At 41.9% G+C, this 22,556-nt stretch overlaps 2 protein-coding genes across 5 annotated transcripts; both read right to left on the minus strand.

Annotated features, from left to right (window-relative positions):
* Positions 1-3,586: 3,586 nt before the first annotated feature.
* Positions 3,587-13,476, minus strand: LOC148640802 (uncharacterized). Of its 3 annotated transcripts, none has more exons than XM_088620182.1 (7): positions 11,514-13,476; positions 10,505-10,588; positions 9,868-9,984; positions 9,090-9,290; positions 8,291-8,442; positions 7,749-7,864; positions 3,587-3,683 (listed from the first exon to the last, which is right to left on the minus strand). In XM_088620182.1, the coding sequence occupies exons 1-7, from the start codon at positions 11,608-11,610 to the stop codon at positions 3,611-3,613; spliced, it is 840 nt and encodes a 279-aa protein (XP_088476308.1). In that variant the 5' UTR covers positions 11,611-13,476; the 3' UTR covers positions 3,587-3,610. The 3 variants fall into 3 exon arrangements, with proteins under 3 accessions (XP_088476308.1, XP_088476307.1, XP_088476306.1); XM_088620181.1 differs by lacking the exon at positions 3,587-3,683 and adding an exon at positions 4,018-5,676; XM_088620180.1 differs by lacking the exon at positions 3,587-3,683 and adding an exon at positions 6,159-7,123.
* Positions 13,477-13,626: 150 nt separating this feature from the next.
* LOC148640803 (C-type lectin domain family 4 member E-like) lies at positions 13,627-21,530 on the minus strand. Of its 2 annotated transcripts, XM_088620184.1 has the most exons (7): positions 21,385-21,530; positions 18,873-18,980; positions 17,353-17,574; positions 16,652-16,803; positions 15,649-15,758; positions 15,242-15,421; positions 13,627-14,997 (listed from the first exon to the last, which is right to left on the minus strand). In XM_088620184.1, exons 1-6 carry the CDS (start codon positions 21,491-21,493, stop codon positions 15,259-15,261), a joined length of 864 nt encoding a protein of 287 aa, XP_088476310.1. In that variant the 5' UTR covers positions 21,494-21,530; the 3' UTR covers positions 13,627-14,997; positions 15,242-15,258. The 2 variants fall into 2 exon arrangements, with proteins under 2 accessions (XP_088476310.1, XP_088476309.1); XM_088620183.1 differs by having other exon boundaries at positions 13,627-15,421.
* Positions 21,531-22,556: the final 1,026 nt, after the last annotated feature.

The following is a 22,556-nucleotide window of genomic DNA, read 5'->3' on the forward strand; positions in this document are numbered from 1 at the left end:
ATAATGACTAATGTAATGCAACATATGAGCGATTTAGTACAGGTTATTCAGCAGACATTTCGCCACACTATCAACACTACCAACACTATCTGCATTCAAAGTTAACAAGTATGTTGTATTTTTCGGCATAACCGTCACATAGTCCAGAACAATATTTCTATTGGATTAAAAGAGATTTGTTCACAAGCCTGCTTCTTTGCAATATAATAGGGCCACTTCACCTCACTGAAATTTTTTTGTCTCATTTTGAATCACAGCAATATGGCACTGTGCATACCTGGAAATTGAATCTGTTTTATGATGTGAATTGCAGGTGTTACGCACTACGGAGTACCGTGTATTTTACCTTCATTGTGGTTTGAAATGCAGTCATCAATGCCAATTCTTTCTAACCCGGAATAGATAAAAATAGCATTGCAGTTCTCTTTTAGTTCTTTACATTGATGTACCTCATTCTAGCTGTGCATAATGCAATCTGTGTGTGTTAATGGGGATGGGTGTTGTCCTCACCAGTTCCTTCTTGTCGTCAATCACTACCAGATGAGAACCGAGTGACGAACAGGAGCTGCGTGCAGATTCCCAGCCTTTGTCTGCAGTATTTATGTAGTAACAACTCCCACTGTGTCCTCCCTTCCATCCCATTGGACAGCAGCTCTGTTCTGCATAGCCAGAGACACAGACAATGACACAAGGAATCCCCCTGGTTTAATACTGCTGTCATCCACAGTCCACTTCACACTCATCGCTTTCTCCAAACTATATGATCAGATATGTACTTCTCTGGCCAGTGGAGGGGTCCATGCAGAAGAAAGACTCCAGTTGCTCCATGTAGCTGTCCATGCCACTCTCGCACCTCTGTGTTTCATTGTTGCATATCCCTCTTTGCTCCTCTTCCTTCTTCATCAGCCTGCTCTCCCAATCTCTGCTGTTCTTCACCACTGCAGGCCACACCCAAGAAAGGAAAAGTGAGCACCTCTAATTCCCTCAAAGATCCCGCCTAACAAAAGACATGAACCACCTCTAACTGCAGCCAACTCACAGTCATTTTCCGCAAATCCCCTAAGTCTTTACATTTGCAGCAGGTGCCCTGACATTTTGTTGAACGGACACAATTTTATCAACAGCTCTTCCAGGAAAGTCACAGGCAGGTAGCACCAGTGGCAATAGGAGCAATTACAGCCACCCAACTCTGATTCACTCTCAGAGTTAATGATTCTGAGATTCTGTCCCATTTCTCTTATAGAATCTGGACCTGTATGTACCTGTTCACTAGCCTAGAATCCTAGATGGCTACATGTCAACAAAGCTCATCTCACACATAGTCAATGTGGCACAGGCTTGTCAGGTAGAGCATCCACCACAGGTCACATTCTCATCTTGCAAGGAACACACTGTTATATGAGCAGGAAGGACAGCAAGTTAGACCCCAGCCTTTATTCAGTGAGTGAACATAGGACACAAGGTTCTCTAATAACCCATACTGAGCAGCAGCAGTATAACATCGCTTTATTAGCCCTATACAATTTAGTGGATTAGGAATTCATTTTTTCACAGACCCCAGCTTGCTCTCCATGAAACACACAGACAGGGAGAGAAGCCTGGGGTCAGAGCGCAGGGTCAGCCATTTACAGTATACTGCGCCCCTGTAGCAGCTGGGGTGAAGGGCTTTGCTCAGGGGCCCAATGGAGTAGGATTCCTCTGCCGGCTGCGGGATTTGAACCGGCAGCCTTCCAGCAACAGGCACAGATCTTTAGCTACAGAACCACTGCTCCGCCCCTTTTTTAATAACATCACTTTATTAGCCCTATACAATTTCTTGCATGGGGGGGTGGTGTTGGAGGCAGAGGATCATGTTTCCTTTACAACGGCAACAACACTCGCACTATCTGTGCGGAAGAAAGGCCTGGCTATCTATTTCCGTTTCCTACCACGACAGCTCTATGGATAGTGACGGTGGAACTGTCCATAAGGTCGCCATGAGTCCACACCGACTTGACGGCACTCATCCCACCCCATTAAATTATCAAGCTTTTGGACCTTTCTCTCAACAACCTTCATCAGCTGAAGTGTGGGAACTCTGAACTGAAGAAATCATCTGCTCCACTGATCGATGACTTCTAGTTTTTCCCCTAACGTTTGGAAAGTAACCTACAATATACTGTACAGTATGTCTAACAGGAACGGGACCTCTGTACTCGATTCTGCTTCATGACGGGGATGCATCGCTTCCACACAGTAAAAAAGATCGTTTGGATAAGTGGGATGAAGGAAGCAGGATTCCGATATGACTGTATAGGACTCCCAAGAAAAGTCTTCCTGGGCTGAGCATTTATTTACTCATCTTTAGCACAGGAATATAAAAACAGGCAGAAACGAGAGGATGACATTCAGCCTATCTCGCCTGTTTGGTAGTTAGCAAATAATTGATCTGAGGATCTTATCCAGACATTTTCTGGAATAAATCAGGGAAGCAGCTTCAATAATATGGCTCAGTAACTTATTCGATAATACTTCCCCAGCCCTGTGAGTAAAGAAATGCCTCTTATTTTTGGTGTTAAATGCATTTTCCACTTGGTGTGTGCTTTACCATTGATTCTGTAGCTGGGTTGACTTTATCAATGCTCTGAGGACTGAGGTCCCCTAGTAATCTTCTCTGTTCATTTGAATACAAATCCATTATGGAATAATCACACATGCACATTCACGGTGTGTTATACTCACAGTAGGCTGACTGGACTATGATGACGGTCAGTAAGACGGCACAGAGAAGCCCCAGGCACAGTGCAGGCAGTCTGTAGGGAGAAGGGTTGGGCTCCACTCTCACTGTGGACGCTGACACTGGTGGAAATAAACACACAACACTGTATTGTTACAGTAAAAGGGACTCATAAGGAGTGTGCTTCTCTCCCAAGATAAAGTGGCAGTTTCTTGTAACCCTCTCAGCCGACTCCTGTCCAAAAAGGAATAATATGCACTCTGCCAAGATATTTGTGGGAGATAACTCATCTGTGCACAAAGGAAGTACGTTTAAAAATAATTACAGCGCTGTTATCGATTTGCAGACCATTTACGACCTCACCCTGTCAACACACAGCAGGAGGACTGCAGGCCGTTTGGCTGTGGTCATGAGAATGCAACTGCAGATGACCTGTAGGTCACTGTCTCATTTTCATTTTAGTGCAACTACGGCTTGTTGCACTGCTCTGTAAGGATGAGTCGACCAAATAACAGAACAAATCAAGACTAGGAATTTGCTTAACAAGTATGCTGTGCAGACAGAGTGGGGGAACTGCAGTCCACTTTAGTCGCACTCGTGAGTGACATTGCTATTCTTATTTAGGTACAAATCTCGAGAGGCCATCCTCTGTAGTCTCCACTCGCATGTTGCACTAATCAACGGATTTCTGGAGTTCTCCTTCTCTGTACTTACCTCTGCTCTGCGCCTCTGCTCTCCTGCGTGAAGTCTCCCTCACTGTGGCGTACGTATCGTATTTCGTTTCGAGAAGTTCAGTGTATATGTCCTCCTGTGACGCACACTGGGCTTTGTTCGTACCGGCGCCCATGGAGACACCATGGTCCCCCTCCATAGTGTGAATTGGAGGCAGTTGCCTCAGTGCTTATCTGCACACAATGTTGGGCACATGTCTCTCCCCAGTGAACTATTCCTGGCTTCCTGGACGCGTCTGCTGACGACAACAGGAAGTTGTGAGGGGGAGCTGAAGCTGCCTTTGAGTTTGTGGCCTCCCATATGAACTGCGCCATCCATGATAACGTTTTTATCTGCCGCGAGGGGCTCTCACAGTCCAAAAGAAATTACTCCAAGCTAAATGAGACGTCAAGGAGCGGAGGTTACAGGAACTAAACAGGGCTGCAAATAATATTGGCTTAAGAGCTTGTGAAGATCCAGGGAACATCATCTCAGCCATACTGGGACCCCTCGGGAAATGGTTGGATGACATTTTGGGATGGATAACAAATGAAGCAAAACAGTACAAGCTGCCCCCACCCCCCTCTCCCTCCCCCCATTTTGAAAGTTGCAGAAATACTTGAGCACATCTTGGCCATTATTGTGGTTGTTTTGGATGTTATTCAGAATAAAACATTAATCCTAGTCATAACATTTAAGATCAGGACTGGGAAAGTGGCTCTGTTGCACATAGCTGTTGGGTACCAACAACTATATTTGATGGAAAAATACAGTGTCAGTTTACTTAGACATTAGATTTTATAGCAATAGAGACCTCAAACCTCAAGTCTCAAACCAAAATCTCAACCTCAAGTCTCCGTCTAAAGATACTTATAGTCCTATTGCTGTCTCCGTCCATCATTGTTTTTTCTTAAATGTTGTGGGGTGCACTGTCCAATGATTTAGATTATTCCGAGAATAAGGATTTCTTGGCAAACAGGTTTTGTTTTCATGTGTTTACTTACTAACTCCATACCAGCATTTGCAAAGGTGAAAGGGTATTTGGTAAATGGTGTAAGAGGAAGTGGAAAAACAGGATCAAAAGAAAACATTTGAAACCACCTGAAGCCATTTGGAAACACCATGAATCGTGAAAGGAATCGAACGCCCTTTGGAGCCTTGCAGAGTAAAGGAGGTCCTTGAAATAATCACAAAATAAGCAAAAGATACACATTCACAGCAATGAAAAAGCATACTGTCCTACTTGCTTTGTTCAATATGTGCTGATAGCTCTTAGAAATTGCAGTTAGCAAAGGATAATTTGATCATCAATACTCAAAAATCATATATATATATATTTGCAAATGAATAACCCAAGCACACTAATCTACCTGAGTGAACAGTAAGGCATAGGGCTTTGACCCTAAAAAAGATCAGCTTCTGCCTTCTCTATACAAGCGGCTCATTGCTAATGCAGAGATGACTACCTATAAGTTAAGTTGATTTGTACTGTATGTTCACTATTAATTGATTAAAGCTGCCGATTTCTGCGGGGACATTCCATTTTGTAAAGAAGGTTTGGCCACCTTTCGGAATATTATTCCCAATTTTGGTTCTGGTTTCACAGATTTAGGCATCGGCTGCCTCACATCACCAAGTCTTAAAAAGTTAAGAGCACTACCGCACAATCTCTGTGCATCTACAGTTTTGCTTGTTAGTGAGGGACACAAAGATATTCTGTTGCACTGCCGGATATAAAGATCTCTGTCAGCAATATTGCATCTTTTGACCGCAATGAGCCCAATGTACTGGGGGTGATGACCTAATTCAACATCATCATCTGTCTGGATTTCCAGCTCCTGTGCACACCAGCAGTAACCGAACTCAAGCCGTTTATGTGCTATAGGGAGTTTACACATCCAGAAATATATTGGGTCCTACCAAATTGAGTCTTTTGTTAAGTTTCACGTCAAGAAGGTTAAAATATTGTGCAGGTCCTGAACAGGAAACGAAACTGCACGGCATTCCAGATGCTAGATGACAGGAAGGAAGTTAACTATAAATAAATTATAGAAAAGAGGATACTTAGAAGAAAAAAAGTTCCTTAGCAACAGCATGAAACTGCCTTATGTTAAAGCACTAGTTTGCTATTTTTCCATCTGATTTCTTGAAAGAAAGGGATGGTATTGATGGGGTCAGCTCCTCCAGATGTACAGTGATGCTGCACACCCAAGTGAAGCAGCTGTGCGGATTGTGAATATCTGATGAGCCTGCAGAGTAAGAGAGGAAGCCTTATCATCAAGTGAGAACAGTTTTTAACTGCACTCCCACCACTTTACCTTTTTGTACCCTGGAGAGTTGAGAGTTGAATGTCCCCGGGACTGCTTGGACTTAGTTTGGACTTCCTGGGAATACTCTTAATTGTAGTGCTCTGTTCTGCCAAAACATTTGCATTTCCACTCATATAAAGGCAATTTTGCATTTATCAGGGACTTAAATGCTCTGGTTTCCTGCCTGACAGTATATCTTCATACAAGCTTAGCAGTGATAAACATTTATAACACTTACAGTATAACACTTGTTGCTCATTTCCTCTCAAAGGATGTTTCATTTCTTTTTTTTTATTTTAGAGAACAGACAAGACCATTTTAAGTACAAATGACATCACACAACCATCCTTTTTACAATACAAATTTGCAAATATACATCATACATGAAAACTATTCTTATCTGTTCCCTAAATATTTTACAATTATTTTACTTTTTTGTATCCAAACTGTATGCAAAGTAAGGAAGATGCACACATTTTTTATGACTTATGAAGAGGGAGAAATGCATGTCGATACGCTTTCTTAATTCAAGTTTCAGCTATTCTCGACAAATTCAGACTTCAAAGGTTTAAAGTTGTATTCGACTCTCTCAAGTGAAAGTCCAGCTTGTCAAGTTGCAGGACTCAAATATATTCTCCAGAGCCTCATGTAAATCAGTCCAGAAAAGCTTTATTTTAGCGCACTACCAGAATATACGCCAATTATGACCTTCTCCAGCATTTATTTTGCCCAGTATGGTGTGTCTTCTGCCTCAAACTAATAAATAATTTAGCTATATTTTTTCCAGCAAAACTGTAAGCGTGGGTTAGTACATTCCCATTGAAATTCACAAATGTTAAACCACTCTGAATTAGAAATCCTAACTACTTTCTTTCACATTTATCATATTTGTCATATTTATCTTTTACATACTCCGTAGAATGTAATTTATTTTCCATTAAACCCTTCTACAATCTACATATAATACCTTTACCTGTTTCTGATTTGTAGGCATTCTTTACTACTTTTACCTCTGCTTCATCTAAAATATCTTGTTCTCCCTTTTAATATCTTTTGAAATAGTGGCAAACGTGGATATCTACAACAATCTTGATTTAAGAAATAGGATTCCTCTGCCGGCCGCAGGATACGAACCAGCAACCTCCCAGCCACAGGCGCAGATCCTGAGCCACAGAGCCACCGTTTACAGTAGGAGGTTGAGGTATTACAGCCAGGTCACACAGCAGATTCCTGAGGAGTGAACCTTAAGACATCCGCTTCACAAATCCAGTAATGAGAAGAACTGCAGGTTTTATCATCCCAGTTTTTCATGGAATTTGCTTCTGGATTGATGACCACACACCGTGGAATTTTATTCCGAATGTTAGGCTGTTTATCACCCCAGAAGCTAAAACAGAGAAGAGTTCCTTCAATTTGAACATAGTACTGGTTTTATCGATTAACATTAATTAGACTGTGATCACTATTCACCAGCACAACTGACTTACACACTCTGCTGTTAATACATCATGACACTGGGCAGAATTAACATGATTCTTAGCGAACCATTTTAGACATCACCGATTAAGCATCTCAGGAAATTGCGAATTCATTATCTAATAATAAATATTTCTACACTGTGTTGGAACAGATTGTACTTTGACTCCTCCCCGAACACAGCATTGTGACCAGCTTGCATTTGTACACTCTCAGATGGAACATCCTAGTCCATCATAGCATTATTCCAGTTATTGAGCACCAGGATGAAGTGGACACTATGTTCTTGTGACGCCATCCTAAAGCTGATGCTTTACAGTAGTGGAGGTGGTCTGGCCACAGAGAAGACCCAGAGTCACTGCAGGTGGCACTGCAGTGTCGATCCCTCAGTCACATATATACAGTACCGTTTTTGCACAGGAGAGGTGAGGCATTGAATTAAATTAACCTCTATTACCCCTAAGGGAATCTGTCTTGCACATCAAGAGCTCATAATGTATTATGTTATGCTGTATGGTGCATTGTTGTGTTCTCACCTTTCATTCTTCAGTGGAGACCCATTCACCCAGTGCCAGTTTTTATCACTGTTAATGTCTCTCAGACCAATCCAGACTAAATCCTTCAAAGTTCTCACTTTACTCCAGATGAAATCCTGAGACACAAAAAAATAGACAGTCGGTGCAGTACAACGGTATTTCTATGGGCTTATCAAGATGGGGGGAGGGGTCTTGAAAATTCAGTTGAGTCGTCATCAGTAAGTTAGAAACAAGTCACCAGGGTCTGGTTTCCTTAAGTGTGATTGGAAAAATGAAAAACAGGATATTTCAAATTAGAATGGAATCAGTAACCAAAGACAGGAGAATTGCAAATGCCAATGTCATTTCCTAAAGAGAATACTATCTGGCAACCTCTGATTCTGTTTCAGGTAAAGTTATGGAAATGGTGGCTCTCGAATGTCAAGTCTCTGAGGAGAGCTCTAGACAGGACAGTGATGGGCAGATAAGACACTATGCTCTCTGACTGTGAGTTTGACTTTCTTCATCTGAGTCCAGCTGAACAGTGGTCTCCCAGCACTTACCTGCTCCTTATCACTGTCTATAGTCACAAGGTGTGCCCCCTGTGATCTGCAATAGTACTGACTGGCAATCCAATCCATTTTGTCTTGGTACAAGTGGTAGCATTTCCCTTGGTTTTGCATCCAGTTCTGTGGACAGGGCTGACAGCGTCTCTCTGCAGGGTGACAAACACAGCCCACCCAAGTAAGGCACCCAAGTGAAGCAGAGAGGCAGCAACACGTTGTCTTCACACACGTGATTTCTTTCATAGTACCCGTGTACCAAGACACACATCCACAAAGATACATGCATAATCCACACATTTAATGGGTAAACCAACCAATAAAGCTTCTATTTCACTCATTATGTCCACTTTTAAAGTGAATCAAGACTGAAACTATCTCACTAACAACACACACCAGTGTCTACTGTTTTTTATTATTGAGATGTTAATGGAATCAGCAATTGAGCTAAAACATTTTAGTTTAAAAACAGAAAACCACTGCGTAGGTCTACTCTCAGCCTTGTGGGCAGCATAGCATAGGGGATAAGTCTAGTGTCACAGTGGTGGGTTGAAGTTAAGATTTCCTGATGTAGTCACCACAACTCTGTTGTACCCTTGAGAGGGAATGTAACCCAGTTGTGTAATGTACCTCTGCTGTGGACCAGCAGTCCCGATCCCTTCTAAGGTCTAAGGCCCCCTGTCTGGAGATAGAGTCACGTGCTCTCTAGTCCATTCAAACCTGTGGAAACTTGGATGGGCTGATGAGGTTCAAACATGGACATTATGAAATAACCAATCGATAGTATAGCTCCACTCACCATGCACCTTATGGTCATCAATGGGACAGTACTGACCCAGAATGGGGAATTTCTGGAAGAACTGGGCAAGGAGGTTAGTACTGTTCTGCATCTGGTGTCCGGTGCTATAGTTCATTTTGGGCTTTTTCAGTTTTTCATTCAACATAGAGTCATTTTGAGGCCGACTGCTGTACTTTTCACCTCTACTGCAAGAGACATTATCTGAGGAAAGAAGATATCCTAAGTCTTGCTGAGACACACACAAGCATGCTAAACTGCACAGTTCCTCATAAAGCTTGACAGTGACAAGTACAATCTTCAATCAACTCACTGTCCATCTTGAGATGATGAGATAGACTTGGAGCGCCTTGTTGAATTAGACAGCAGTGACAGTCCCTTCACAGAACAGCTATATCATTAATAAAACACTGACTCCTACACATAAACCTCCACTGCATGTACCAAACATTGCAAGCCTGTCACAGCTCTGGCCAGAAGTGAGCAGATCAAGTATGTCAATTTCTTCTATGACATCATATGAATTATGTGCCAGAAATCGTCAGAACTGTTCTGTGCTTCCAGGAAGAGGCAAGACGTTGCACCACACAGTAGTAACTCTTTTATCCTACTGGTATAGGGCTAACATTGCACAATATATAACTCCAGGATGAACATTGGTTCTTCAAAAATCAGGCAACGGGATTTTATTTCTATGTAAGTTCAGCACACAAGCGCAACACTCACACAGATCAAACCAAAACGGACTCACAAACATGGAGCTTGACAGGGTTATACTCACAGTAGACAAATTGGGCTATGACAGCAACCAGCAGGACAGCACACAGCAGTCCCTGACACACTGCAGTCCGTCTGTAGGAAGGAGGGCCGCGCTCGGATCTCATTGTGGACATAGACACTAATGGAAAGAGCACAGCACTATACTACAACACCTAGGTCACCGAGCTACTTAATACATACTGTAACTACTGGGGAGGGGAGACATTTTGATCCTGTGCTTGGCATCACCTGTTTCTATTGATAAATGTAACTAGTTTAGATAGTAGATAAAACAAATATGTGTATTCATTACTGGTAAGCTGCTTTTGACTTTTGAAAACAAGGTTCTGCCAGACAGGATAGATGGGCTTCTCATCTGTACTATTTTACTTACAACAGCTCCATGGGTGGAGTGCCAGGGCATCACAGGGCCACAGAGAGTGACAATTTAGAAGAGCTGGACACACCAGGCATGAAAAGTGCTTTTCTGGGTTAGCATGGCTCAGGAACCTGAATTCTGAATACGGAAAAGCTCCGGGTCAGCACAGATGCACGCTGGCCTGTACCCATTGCTTGGCAGGATAGAGTCTGGCTGCCTCCCAATCCTGAGTTGGATAAAGCAGTTAAATGGATAGAATCATTTTCAGAGTGTGATTAACCTGCAGGTCCAGGAGGGGGCACAGTTTGTGCTGACTGAGATCCTTCCGCCTTCACTTCTTCATAAGTGACCTCCTCCGGCGTTACTGGCAAAGCGATAGCACCAGAGAAGGGCAGAGAAGAAGAGAATGATGAGAACACAGCAGTCCCTAAAACCACCCAGCAGCACTGAGAGCAGACTTCTGATACATGGAACCACTGAAACAATACTGAAGACTTGCACTGCTACTTCAGACTTCGCAAGTAGTAACATGTGCACAGTGTAGAAATGCATCAAGTGTTCAGCCATTTCTTTGAACCCTCGAACAGCAAGGCTTGCCAAAGGACCAGAAAAGATTTGAACTATAATTCCATCCTTCAGAAGTGAGCTGTTGCTCCAACAGACCAAGGGCACAAAGCCATTGGTCTCTCGATTGTCAGGATATGCAGTACTGTGCTTTCCCACTCTTGACTCCCCCCCATCAGGCATGTTCAACAGGTTATACCACCTCACTCCTGTGCCGAATGAATTCACTAACAAGGCGATCCGGTGTTTACGTATGCACCCATCACTTCAGCAAATAGTGGGCAATCGTGTGTGATCAGCCCATCAACAGAAGCCCCAAAACATTGGTATCTAAATTCAACCATCATCATGTACAAAAGGTTTAAAGTACAGATTAAATTAAAACCTGGACCCAATCATCCATTTTCTAGCTCGGAGCTGTAATTCAAAAGTCCAAGTCCTGACCTGTCTACAGTCTTTCAATATTGCGTCTTGCAGTCCTTGTTTTCACTTTAAAACATGTATTAATAAGATCATGGTTATGAGTGGTGGTGTGTTTAAGCTAATGACTGCTTTTCAGTTTGTGCCACTCAGTCAATCACTGTGACGGCGAGAACAGCCAGTGTTTCTGTTAATCGGGTAACATCCACTTGGTTCGATCGCACAGCATGATGTAAGAAAACTGCCTTGACCAAAAAATAAATAAGTACGATAACACCAAAAGAGAAGGATTAATTAACACTCACCCCTTGTTCTGGGACAGGAGTTTGCTGTGAACTTGACGGTAGAATAGTACACTTCGTCAGGCATTGTGACATCTGACTGACTCAAACAGCACAGCATTGCACCTAACTGACACAGGGGCCGAAACACCACATAAAACACAGATTTACCGACAGAAGTCCTGACATGCCACTTAATTTACCGACACACTGAATTACTGATTAATGCATTGAAACAAACGCAGATACTAACACCCCCAGTGGAAAACCACAAACAACGTGTGAGATTGAACCATCCAGAAATAGCAAGAGAAAGAGAGAGGTAGCTGAAGGGTGAAAGTGTTGGTATGTTGTTTCTTTTCATAAAACATCCTCTTTCCTTCTAACATCTGTCTCTTACTTCTGCTTTCTATTTCCATTGCTCTTAGATTGAGTGCATTAGATTGAGTAGCACTAGACCCAGGCTCTTGTCTTTTAAGCAGAACAACTTCATCATATCTGTTACCTTCTTACCATGAGGATGGTAAAGTATTAGGATGAGTCCTCAATAACATGGGTATTATGGAGGTGTTATGGCTCTCAGATCATGGCTTAACAGTGATAGACTATTTGGCTCTAAAAACATGCCAGGCTAGAAGTTACTAACATCCCAAACAGCAAACAGCAATGCTCAAGGTTGCCAGACCCAGGACATCATTATGCCAGATTTCTGATGACCAGGATGGCAGACACATGATGAGAAACCCAGGAAAACTGGATGCCAGATAACATACTCAGATGGAATACTCATACTTGGATGCCATAACATACTCAGATCTTGGACCAGATGGCTCTCTCGGATTCCTAAAGATTCACGGTCTTCCTTGTTCATCTTTTGTTCTGTTTTTCTTTCAGTTTTGGTAACAGACACGCACACATGTGTGGCAATTACAATTACAAATTGTGATGCCTCACGAGCCCCAATGCACCTGCATTGAATTCCATCCAGCATTCCACACTTGGAAGGAGCTCATCAAGGCCAGCCCAAACGAGATCAGGTCGGGCCTATCAGCCTCGTTAGGGGAGAAACATAGACTATTTAAGCCCCACAGAAGCTCTTCCTTCCCCGCGTCTCCTAAACACCCTCCTAATTACCCCCCACTAAACCTAACAAACTCCTCCGCTGTGTCTACTCAGATCATTATTCATCACCGTGCCTTAATCTCCATCCAAGGGTGAGGCATAACACAAATAAAATTCCATGGCTTCCTCACCAAGCAGTCTTCACAAGCTTCCCAGTCCCTGCTGACGGGGAGCGGACCTATAACATAATGCTGATGCCACCATCAGGCTTGGCTGTAAGGATGGGGGATGCATCGTCTTAGGTCTGCGTCAGATATAACACTTTGCAGTTAGACCCAAAAAGTCCACTGCTGTGCTCCTCCCACCATAAAACCTTTTGCCACACATTTCACTTAAATCCTTCATTGCAAACACGAATTGTTTGGTTAAGTTCCATACAGGTCACCTCTGAGGAGTGATCAAGATATTGTTCACCTATAAACACTTTCTCCCGGCTCGGCCACTGTATCTCTTTCAATGCCACCATTGGTCTCCCACTAGCATCCTTCACCTGTTTCCATCTCAGCGCGCTGCTCAGTGGCCAGTGTCTGTGTCTAAGTTTCTACTGCTGCTTAATGGCCATTCTCAAAGGGATATTAAAGTTCTTTGAAAGGATTTTGTACCCTTCTCCTGATCTCTGTGTTTACATGACTTTATTTCTGATGTATTTTGAAAGCTCTAAGTCCTCCTGATTGCTTGAAATTTGCTACTACCTGAGGAACATTACAGAGCCAGACCCATTTATTCTGAAAGCATGTGAACCACTATTGCTGCGCCAAGACACGCTGGACATCCAAAGTCATCTAAGCATCTGAACTAATTGAAATTTTGCACAGCGGAGGGTGTGAATATGTTTGCAGTCAGCGTTATTTAGTCTCTGATAACATCATTCACCATAAAAGTGTTCAGTTTGAACATTAATATTTTGATTCAATGTTTTTGCATTAAACCAATACCTATACGGTGGGTACAGAAAGTCACCATTCAAAATGTTCTCCTTTTGTTGCCCTAAAGCCCAAAAATAAGACAAATTAAATCAGACTTTTTCCAGTTTTATTTACAAATTGTACCTTGCAACATCCAAGTGAAAAAAAGAAAGCAAAACATGTGGGGAAAAAAAAGATAAAAAAGTAGAATAACTGGGTTGGATAAGAGACCCACCCCTTGAGTTAAAACTTGGTGGTTTGCTTGAATTGCAGCCTTGAGTCTGTTTGGATACGTCTCTACCAACTTGAAATTAAATTCCAATCAAACCATGATCCGATTGACCCTTCACGCTCTGTGGTGGTGCTCATGAAGTATTTGGAGGTGGCATGCAGACCTTACAGAGCAATGATATGTGATCACTCGGCACTCACCTGCTGTTCCAGAACTGCTTTTTTTTAGAGAACATCACAGAGGAATAGTTCACTTCCTCAGACATTGAACAGACTGACTGAGAAACACATTCAGATTCACAGGGGAACTGATTGTCAGACTGTCATCTCCTGGTCTGCACACAGTCAGTCTGGGACCCAGTTAAGAAAGGAAAGAGATAGAGGAAGCTGGGAGCAATGGTGCTTGGGAGAATTGCACATCACAGCCTTCTACCCCACACCCTCTGTCAGCTCTAACTTCTCTTTTTCAAAACCAGTGCTGTTCACTTAAGAGCTACTCTGGCAAATGAACACACTGTATATCCACACACACCTGGAGTCCAGACTCTTATTGAACACACTGTATAGAAAAACCTGGAGTCCTGACTCTTGTTGAACACACTGTATACACAAACACACCTGGAGTCCAGACTCTTGTTGAACACACCGTACACACACACACACACCTGGGTGCTGTGTTGCTGCACGTCAAGAGAGCCTCAGTCAGCAAATCCTACTCCATCCTCAGCAGGTTTATGCACAGGTGTGGGTACCAGCAGGAGGCCAAATTCAATATATTTGCCAGCAGCCATATCACCCTGCAACTCACCACTGGCAGCCCACTGAAGCTCAGCAGGTGTGAGCCTGGCCAGTACCTGGATGTGAGACCTCTTGGGAAAAACTGAGGTTGCTGCTGGAAGAGGTGTTAGTGGGACCAGCAGGGGGGGAACTCACCCTGTGGTCTGTGTGGGTCCTAATGCCCCCATACAGTATACTTTAGAAAAGCACCGTCCTCCGGATGAGACGTAACACTGAGGTCCTGACTTGCTGTGGTTATTAAAGATCTCAGGGTGTTTTTTGAAAAGAGGAAGTGCTACCCCTGCAACCTGGCAAAATGTCTTTACCAATCATGGCCTCCTAATAATCCCCATCTGTGAACTGGCTTCATCACTCTGTTCTCCTCCTCACTGAGAGCTGGTGTGTGGTGAGAGTACTGGCGCATCATCCAGGTGGGGCTGCACACTGGTGGTGGTGGAGGGGATCCCCATTACCTGTAAAGCGCGTTGAGTGGAGTGTCCAGAAAAGTACTATATACAGTACATAGTTTAATATTAAACAACACCCAACACTATTGGAAAGGAGTGAATACTTTTGCAAGGCACCAAATGAATGTAAATAATAGGACAATGTTTCTATAATATGCACAAAAAATCTTTGATAAAAGCATATTGTAGGATGAAATTAGATTGCAGAGTCCAGGACACCAGTGTGTCTATGCAGAGAGGGCTGCAGTACCTTCACACATAGAGAGTCTATGGAGGGACTCTCAGGGCTTCAGCTGCACAGATCCAGGGCAGTTTGTCAGTGCACTCATGGTTTTTCCAGTTATTGAGGGTACTGACACCAGCTTCAGCAGCCACACAGGACCGTCTCTGTTCGCCATTGTAAGGTTGTCCAGGTTTCCAATAAACGTACCTAAAACAGAGCATCATGACCTTGTCATGAACACAGCCACAGAGTCAATTAGCTTCAGAGCCAATGCACAAGATCACCAAGAGGAAAGCAACCTGCTCTCTACGCTATGAGCTTTACTTCACAGCTGCGGGCAGTGTTAATACATCAAAGAATGTCACTCTACAGCCCCAGCAGAGAACAATTGAACACCTGAATAAAATCAGCACTGTACAGTACAGTGTCCTCACCTCTGCAGCGGGTTTTCATTAACCCAGCGCCAACCTCTCTTCTTGCAAACATTTCTCAGCCCAATCCAGAAATCTTTCTTTGACTTTTTCACCATCTTCCAGATGAAGGCCTGAACCACAACAAAAAGGCAGTCAGTACAGGGCAGAATGGCCACGTCTCTCTATGGGTCCGTCAGTGTCTGTAACTTGTAAGTGCAGATCAGTGTCTGTGCAGTTATTCAGTTGGGAAAAGGCAACATCTTGCTCTCTATGCTCTCTCTATTTGGGCATCATAGCCCATGTCTCTATTGCCCCAGTTCCTATAGTGTGGGAAGAACACAGACAGAGGCTTATGCAGAATTTTGAACTGCTCTTCAAATCACTTGTGGATGATTTCATGCACACAAAGCCTTGGACTGCAGGTCATATTTAATATTATGTTTTGCCATCAGTAGTAGCACTACTACTAAATTCCTGACACAGTAAATGTATTTCAACAGGGAGCCATTTTATGTTAATATTTACTTTAACTTACAAAACCTAATGTGACGGTGTTGAAGAGCTGACAGCTTGAAAAGACACTAAATCAACATGCGCCGCATGACTAAACTAACAAACTAATAGCAAAATCATTAATATCATCCTTTACAACTGTTTGAATAAACTGAGCACCAGAGTGAATTCCAATAGGTTCTTTACATGCTGTGATGTCAGCATCTCAGTGAGGTTCTCAAGAGATCACTGGGCTCAGGACATAGCAAACAGGCCAGCTGTGTCTCAGAGCTCTGAGAGGAAGATCTGGTGCCCGATAAACTAGGGCAACAGATACTGCCGGGGGTTGTGCTGTTAAATCACAGGGCAGTGAGACCCGAGCCTCAAAGACTGTGTCTTATCTATCAGAGTCTGTGTCTCCAGGTGGTACAGTGGTATTGGAGTGTATTATCACGAAACCTACTGAAGCTCACAGTGTGTTGCACTGGCTCCCGTCAGTCCAGTGGAACAGTGAGGTGACACTAAATCTTACCTGTTCCTGCACACTGCCGATAATCACCAGCCGTACCCCCATTGAGCTGCAGTAAGAACGGCTGTTTACCCAGTTCATTGTCTCAGAGGAAAAGAAGTAACATTTCTCATTGTGCTGCAGCCAGTTCTTTGGACAGGGAGAACAGCGTCTCACTGCAGGGTGACAGACAAATCCTATTTTACATTGACAGACACACTGTACCCACCATATATTCTACTATATACACAGATCATCCTACTACACACTGATACACTTAATAACACTGCTGTACTCAATAACAATGCTGTACAAACTACTGTAACTATCCTGTTATAGACTGATAGACATACTGCACTTGACACCATGACTAGGTTCATTGAAATATATTGTGTCTTTCTTTTTTTCACCACCGCCAATATCCTTTTGTTTATCCACTGCTTTGACACTGAGACAGGGATGCCGTCGCTTGGAGTGAATGACCACAACTCTCCCAATGACTCTTTCACCTGCCACTGTATTGAATTTACATCATGTGACTTGCATTCTGAAACTGATCTCTCAATTGAAATTATTCTTGTTCTGAATAGAAAAGCAGGATTATTTTCAGATCCCATAGGCTTGGCATTATAGTCCATATATTATCTTAACTTTTATTTACTTTAACACCAACATTAATATACGCATATATGATTTATCTCTCTTTATGTATTAATCATACTCACTCTGTGTCTCACTGTTAACAGGACAGTACTCCAGTATAATAGGGAAGCTGTCTGAAAATGCCTGTAGAATTTTGTTCAGCTCTATGGCTTTTGAACCAATACTATTTTCCCCCTCCTTGAATTCCTTATTGAAAGCAGCCAGATTGCTGTTGTTCACTGTGTGCTGAACCACTGTATCACTCAACAGGTCAGTAGCACTGACACTGTGAGAGAATACGTTATCTGCATGGAGAAGATAAATGTCATGAACCTCAAAGACTTACACACATGGACAGACACACACGTACACTCTTTTCCTGGCTTTTGGTTCTAAACACAAACATAAGACATGAATCAGAGAGCTGTGAGTTGATTTCCCACACCTGGAAGAATCACAACAGCTTCCAGTCCACTGTGTCCTTACTAAAACACACAAAACGATGATCCTCCCAGAATTCAAATAAAATTATTTGCATAGATGAATTTAAGAAAGACTCTGGAAAAGTGGAAAAGTGAGTGGAAGAGTGCTACTGATCTAGGGATATTCTCCAACATTGATCAGCATCCTTATGCAGTGATCCTCTCAACTCCTAAAGGGAATGTAGATGTTAATGGTTTCACAGAGCCCGTTAAAATCCGGACAGGAGGCAAATAAGTGTGTGTTGTTGCCTTGACTCTGTGTTCAGTATTTCCGGGTGTCCTATCCATTTGTCAGAACCCCCCCAAAGGAGTGGAAGCACCCAACCTTTTGTACGGTAAGTTGTTCAATCTCCAGCAGCTCTGGCTCAAAACTTACACCACCTTGCCATCAGTCACTGAACCACAGGACACTGATGATGCTGCAGTACGTGTTTTGACAGAAATGGATCTCCAGACGCTTTTCAACATATTAATTGAGGCAACATGAGTGGATGGGACTTAGACCCAATATCCAGAAAACTGGAAATCGAGTTGGCAATGCACAGATTCCAAAATCATCTTCATAATAAGTATGTGAAGAATGGAGGGCACTTCTCAGACTTCTCTAGATATCTGTAACAGAAGTCTAATACTGATCCAGACAACCAGCATTTGCAGGAAGTCTGCAAGTGGAGCCTTTGGCCACTTGAGGAAGCGGGTTTGAGGATTCAATTCAATGTCTCAATCGAAACATCTAAACAGAAACCAAACTGATGGTCATGCTTTGGTCTCCATTCCCACTTTAATCTTCAAGGCACAAATGGACAAAACCCAGGAGATATTTGAAAGACCTGGCGACCTCCTTTTCCACCTATTCCATCAGGAACGAGTTTACGTTTCAACAGAACAGACATTTCAAAGATGTGGTGAAAGCAAACCAACAAATGCAACAGCTCCTGGGAGAGGTAGCCCCTTGACCGAACCAGACAGGGGAATAAAGTGTCCGAAAAGGAGACCAGCAGCTTTGAAACTCAAGGAATCACATGGAGACTCATTTCCCGTCGTTCAATGCTTCGTGTCCTGCGTTACCATGTGCACGCTGATACAAGCAACCCTTCGGTTTGATTGTGCACCATACTCACAGTAGACACTCAGGGCTATGATGACAGTCAGCAAGACAGCACACATCAGCCCCAGACATGCGGTGGGTAGTCTGTAAGGACGTGGACTGACGTCTGATTCCACCGCACCTAGTGGAAAACAACACATCACATTACACTGTTACACTCTTAGAGATCCACAGGTATAGCGACAGGAGTTCAGTACTTATCTCAGGATAAGTTGCAGTGACTTAGGGACTTGACGCCTAAAGGTACTGTAGAGGTACCAGCATTGCTATATAATAATAATAATAATAATAATAATAATAATAATAATAATAATAATAATAATTGCTTACACTTATATAGCGCTTTTCTGGACACTCCATTCAAAGCGCTTTACAGGTAATGGGGACTCCCCTCCACCACCACCAATGTGCAGCATCCACCTGGATACTAACATTCTATTCAGGGGGGACTTCAATTCTCTCAATCCTCTGAACATCACAGAAAACAGGAAACAAAGTTACAGCCTGATGAGCAAGCAGGGCTCAAGTGTGGCATTTAAAGAGTGTTAGATTGTCATGTTTGACAAATGGAGTTAAGGTACTTGATGAAGTGTCAACAGTTACGCTCCCTTCTGCATTCACACAGTAAAAATCATTCTAGTATATAACTTAATAGTAAAGTTTTAAAAAAATTATTTATTTATTTTTGCCTCGAACAAACAGCTTCATGCCTTTTTGTGTAGAGCACACAAAACCACAGGTCCAAGGCCACTGTTCATCACCTCAGGCAAGATCCACCAATGGGGTGGATATGCAGTGTGGGAATCAGAACCAAACCTGATAGCCTCCTAACCATTCACTAACTTGAAACATTGTACTTTAAAAGCAAGAACCAAACTCATTTTCATCGGTTAACTCACTGGCTCCTCAGTTCTCTCCAAATGACTTTTCCAATCACATGACTTAAACCTTTCTCCAAGTTGCCAGGACAAAAGAGTTAGTAAGTACACAATTCTATCTAGGTTTTTCACTTAATTTCATTTTGCAAACGAACCAAGTTCCCCTACTTCTTGAGCTGGATTCCAAGAAGACAGCTACATGCAGACTGTTTCTAGTATTTAAAGACCAAAGTTCAAAAAGACACTAACTATTGAAGCTCCAGAAACACTAGGCAAAGCTCTCATTTTTGTCTCATCAAGGATGCTTGGCCAATGGATCTTTGAGTATAAAACGTCTTTATTTACATTACAATCTAGAGAGTTTTAACTATTATTACATACATGTTTAGTTCACAATAGTAAATGCATCTTGTTTCTGAAAATATAAGTGTGATGTAATTATGTAAGACTGTTAAAACATAGGGGGTAGACCATAAGTTATAGTCAGTGTTTTAACTCTGAAGTTATTAACTCTTCTAGTAAGCTACGAGTGGAAGATTATCCAATCGTTTCAAAGCAGATCATTTCACAGATATATTACATAAATTGTACATTGCATAGTATATTTAGAATCCATGTGTGAGACTGTAAATTATGTTTGATTGATTCTTTAAAGTCATCAAGGTCAAAGTACTCTCGCAATTTACCGTTACAATTTTCGGATTGTTACAGTAAACCAAAACTCTCACGACACTACAGGCTTTTTGTTTTCATAAATGTGACCCGAAGAACACTTGATTCAAATGTTAACCGTATTAAAATACTTTTAACTCAGCTAAATGTATCAAAAATGATTATTAAGTATGAGTATTGCAAATTTTCATCACTAGTGTTTTATCTCTGGTGATAGGACAGGACATGACAGAGAACTGAATGACTGAATAAAGGAAGGAACACTCTTCCCTTACTCTCTTCCTGAAAAACCACAATAGCAAAATTACCAAAGCACATTTATATTAGAGTTGGAGCACATAGAGAAGGAGACAACAATGGAGGGGCTTTTGTTACACATTAAATTGTACAGTAGGAAAAGGCTGTACTTGCATATTTGTCTGAAGCAAGAATGCCTTCAGTGATCTGAGCATCTATAGTCTAGGAATGCTGTTTACAATTCCATTGTTTTGCTGTTAAATCACATTCCATGTAACTATTAACTATATTTTATACTTTCCCTTGTTGAATTAATGCTAATTTTGTTGTATTTGCCGTTTTTAAGAGTGAAATCTGCAGGTGATGTCATTGATGAGGGCAATAGGAGTCTAATCCCCTATTTCCCATATTCTGTACTCAAATATTTACCAACCATGAAGTTTTCAGGAACATAACCTCCAGGTTGGATGAAAGAACCCTGTTTTTTTTTTTTTCTGTCAGCAGAAATACGTTTTTTTTTTATAGCAGATCTCCTAAAACCATGAACAGAAAATGCTCAGGAAATATTGATATCAACTCATCCCTTCAAAGCTGGCTCATTGACTAGGAGGATTATGTTTTAGCCCCACATCTAGTGCAGTCCAGAATGCAGATAATTTTTCACCAATATGAAGGCATCATTTTAGCATAAACCTATTCACTGTAAGGCACCTACAGTATCACTCTGTCTGTACTCACCTGTTTGCTGGGATTCTGGGTTCCTGTGCACAGTCTTACCTATGTCTATGGTGTCGTACACATTCTCTTTTGGATAGACGAGATCAGTGTAAAAACCTTCTGACTCCATAGCCTGAGTTGTATGTAGTCACTTGGCCAAACTCAAGAGCCTGAACCACTACATCACTGGGCAGGAAGTCTGTGAAGTGTGATAATATTGGGTCCTGAAAGAGGAATATCAAGCTGCCCTGTGTTCACAGGCAGCTAGGAAAGCTTGTATAGGGTTATGTTTATTTTTCCAGTTTTTTAATGTAGTTTAATTACTATTGTATTTCATTCATATAGGCATTAAAGGAGGGAGCATTATTTTTTTTGTGAATATATCTACACAGTACTTATACTTACTTACTCTACACGCATAACATAATATAAAATTCTAACATTCACCTTTGAATGCTTAAAGAAAAGGTTTTGCTGGTCTATCCAAAACAACATTGTATATACAATATACAGGTGACAAATAGATGTGATAGAGTTTCTTTTCCAGCCTTATAGAACACACATAAATCATTTTGCTCATGCTTAAATCTAGAAGGTATTAGTTTATCAGGACAAAACCTATGAACAATGTTATGTCTCTAATCTTATTGGTATGGTAATGTCTGTCAGGGGTTGCAGTAAATATGTGTAACACTGCTCTCCAGAAGAAATACAAGGAGGTTACACAAATTCCTGATGTGGTCATTACAGCATTTTTATGTTTTATTTCCACACCATCCAAGAACAGATAAACAGCGTCAGGAAAGTTAACGCTGACAGAGTTAAAAATACCTTTGGGCAAACTCCCCTCTTTCTCAGGGAGAGCATCAAAGACTATGGCATATTCCCAAAGGGTAACTGGAATCTGCAATCTATCAAAAAAACAATTGGTGTACATCAACAATCTACCCTCTTTGTTTGACAATTGTCCCACCAACCAAATCTTACTATCATACCATGTCTGAAAGAATATACTTTTATTTTGGTATTTAATGTCTTTGTTATTCCATATTCAGTATATATGTGGTGAGGAATTATGTTTAAATATAAGTTTAGTTTTTGACGTTCTCCCACTGTTTGCTTGAGGTTTTGCCAGGAGAACTCGAAGGAGCCTTGATTCAAGTAGAATTAGCCTTGAATTAGGGCCACTTGAA

The sequence above is a fragment of the Lepisosteus platostomus genome, chromosome 25, assembly GCF_059453375.1.
Source record: "Lepisosteus platostomus isolate fLepPlt1 chromosome 25, fLepPlt1.hap1, whole genome shotgun sequence".
Classification (NCBI taxonomy): domain Eukaryota; kingdom Metazoa; phylum Chordata; class Actinopteri; order Semionotiformes; family Lepisosteidae; genus Lepisosteus; species Lepisosteus platostomus.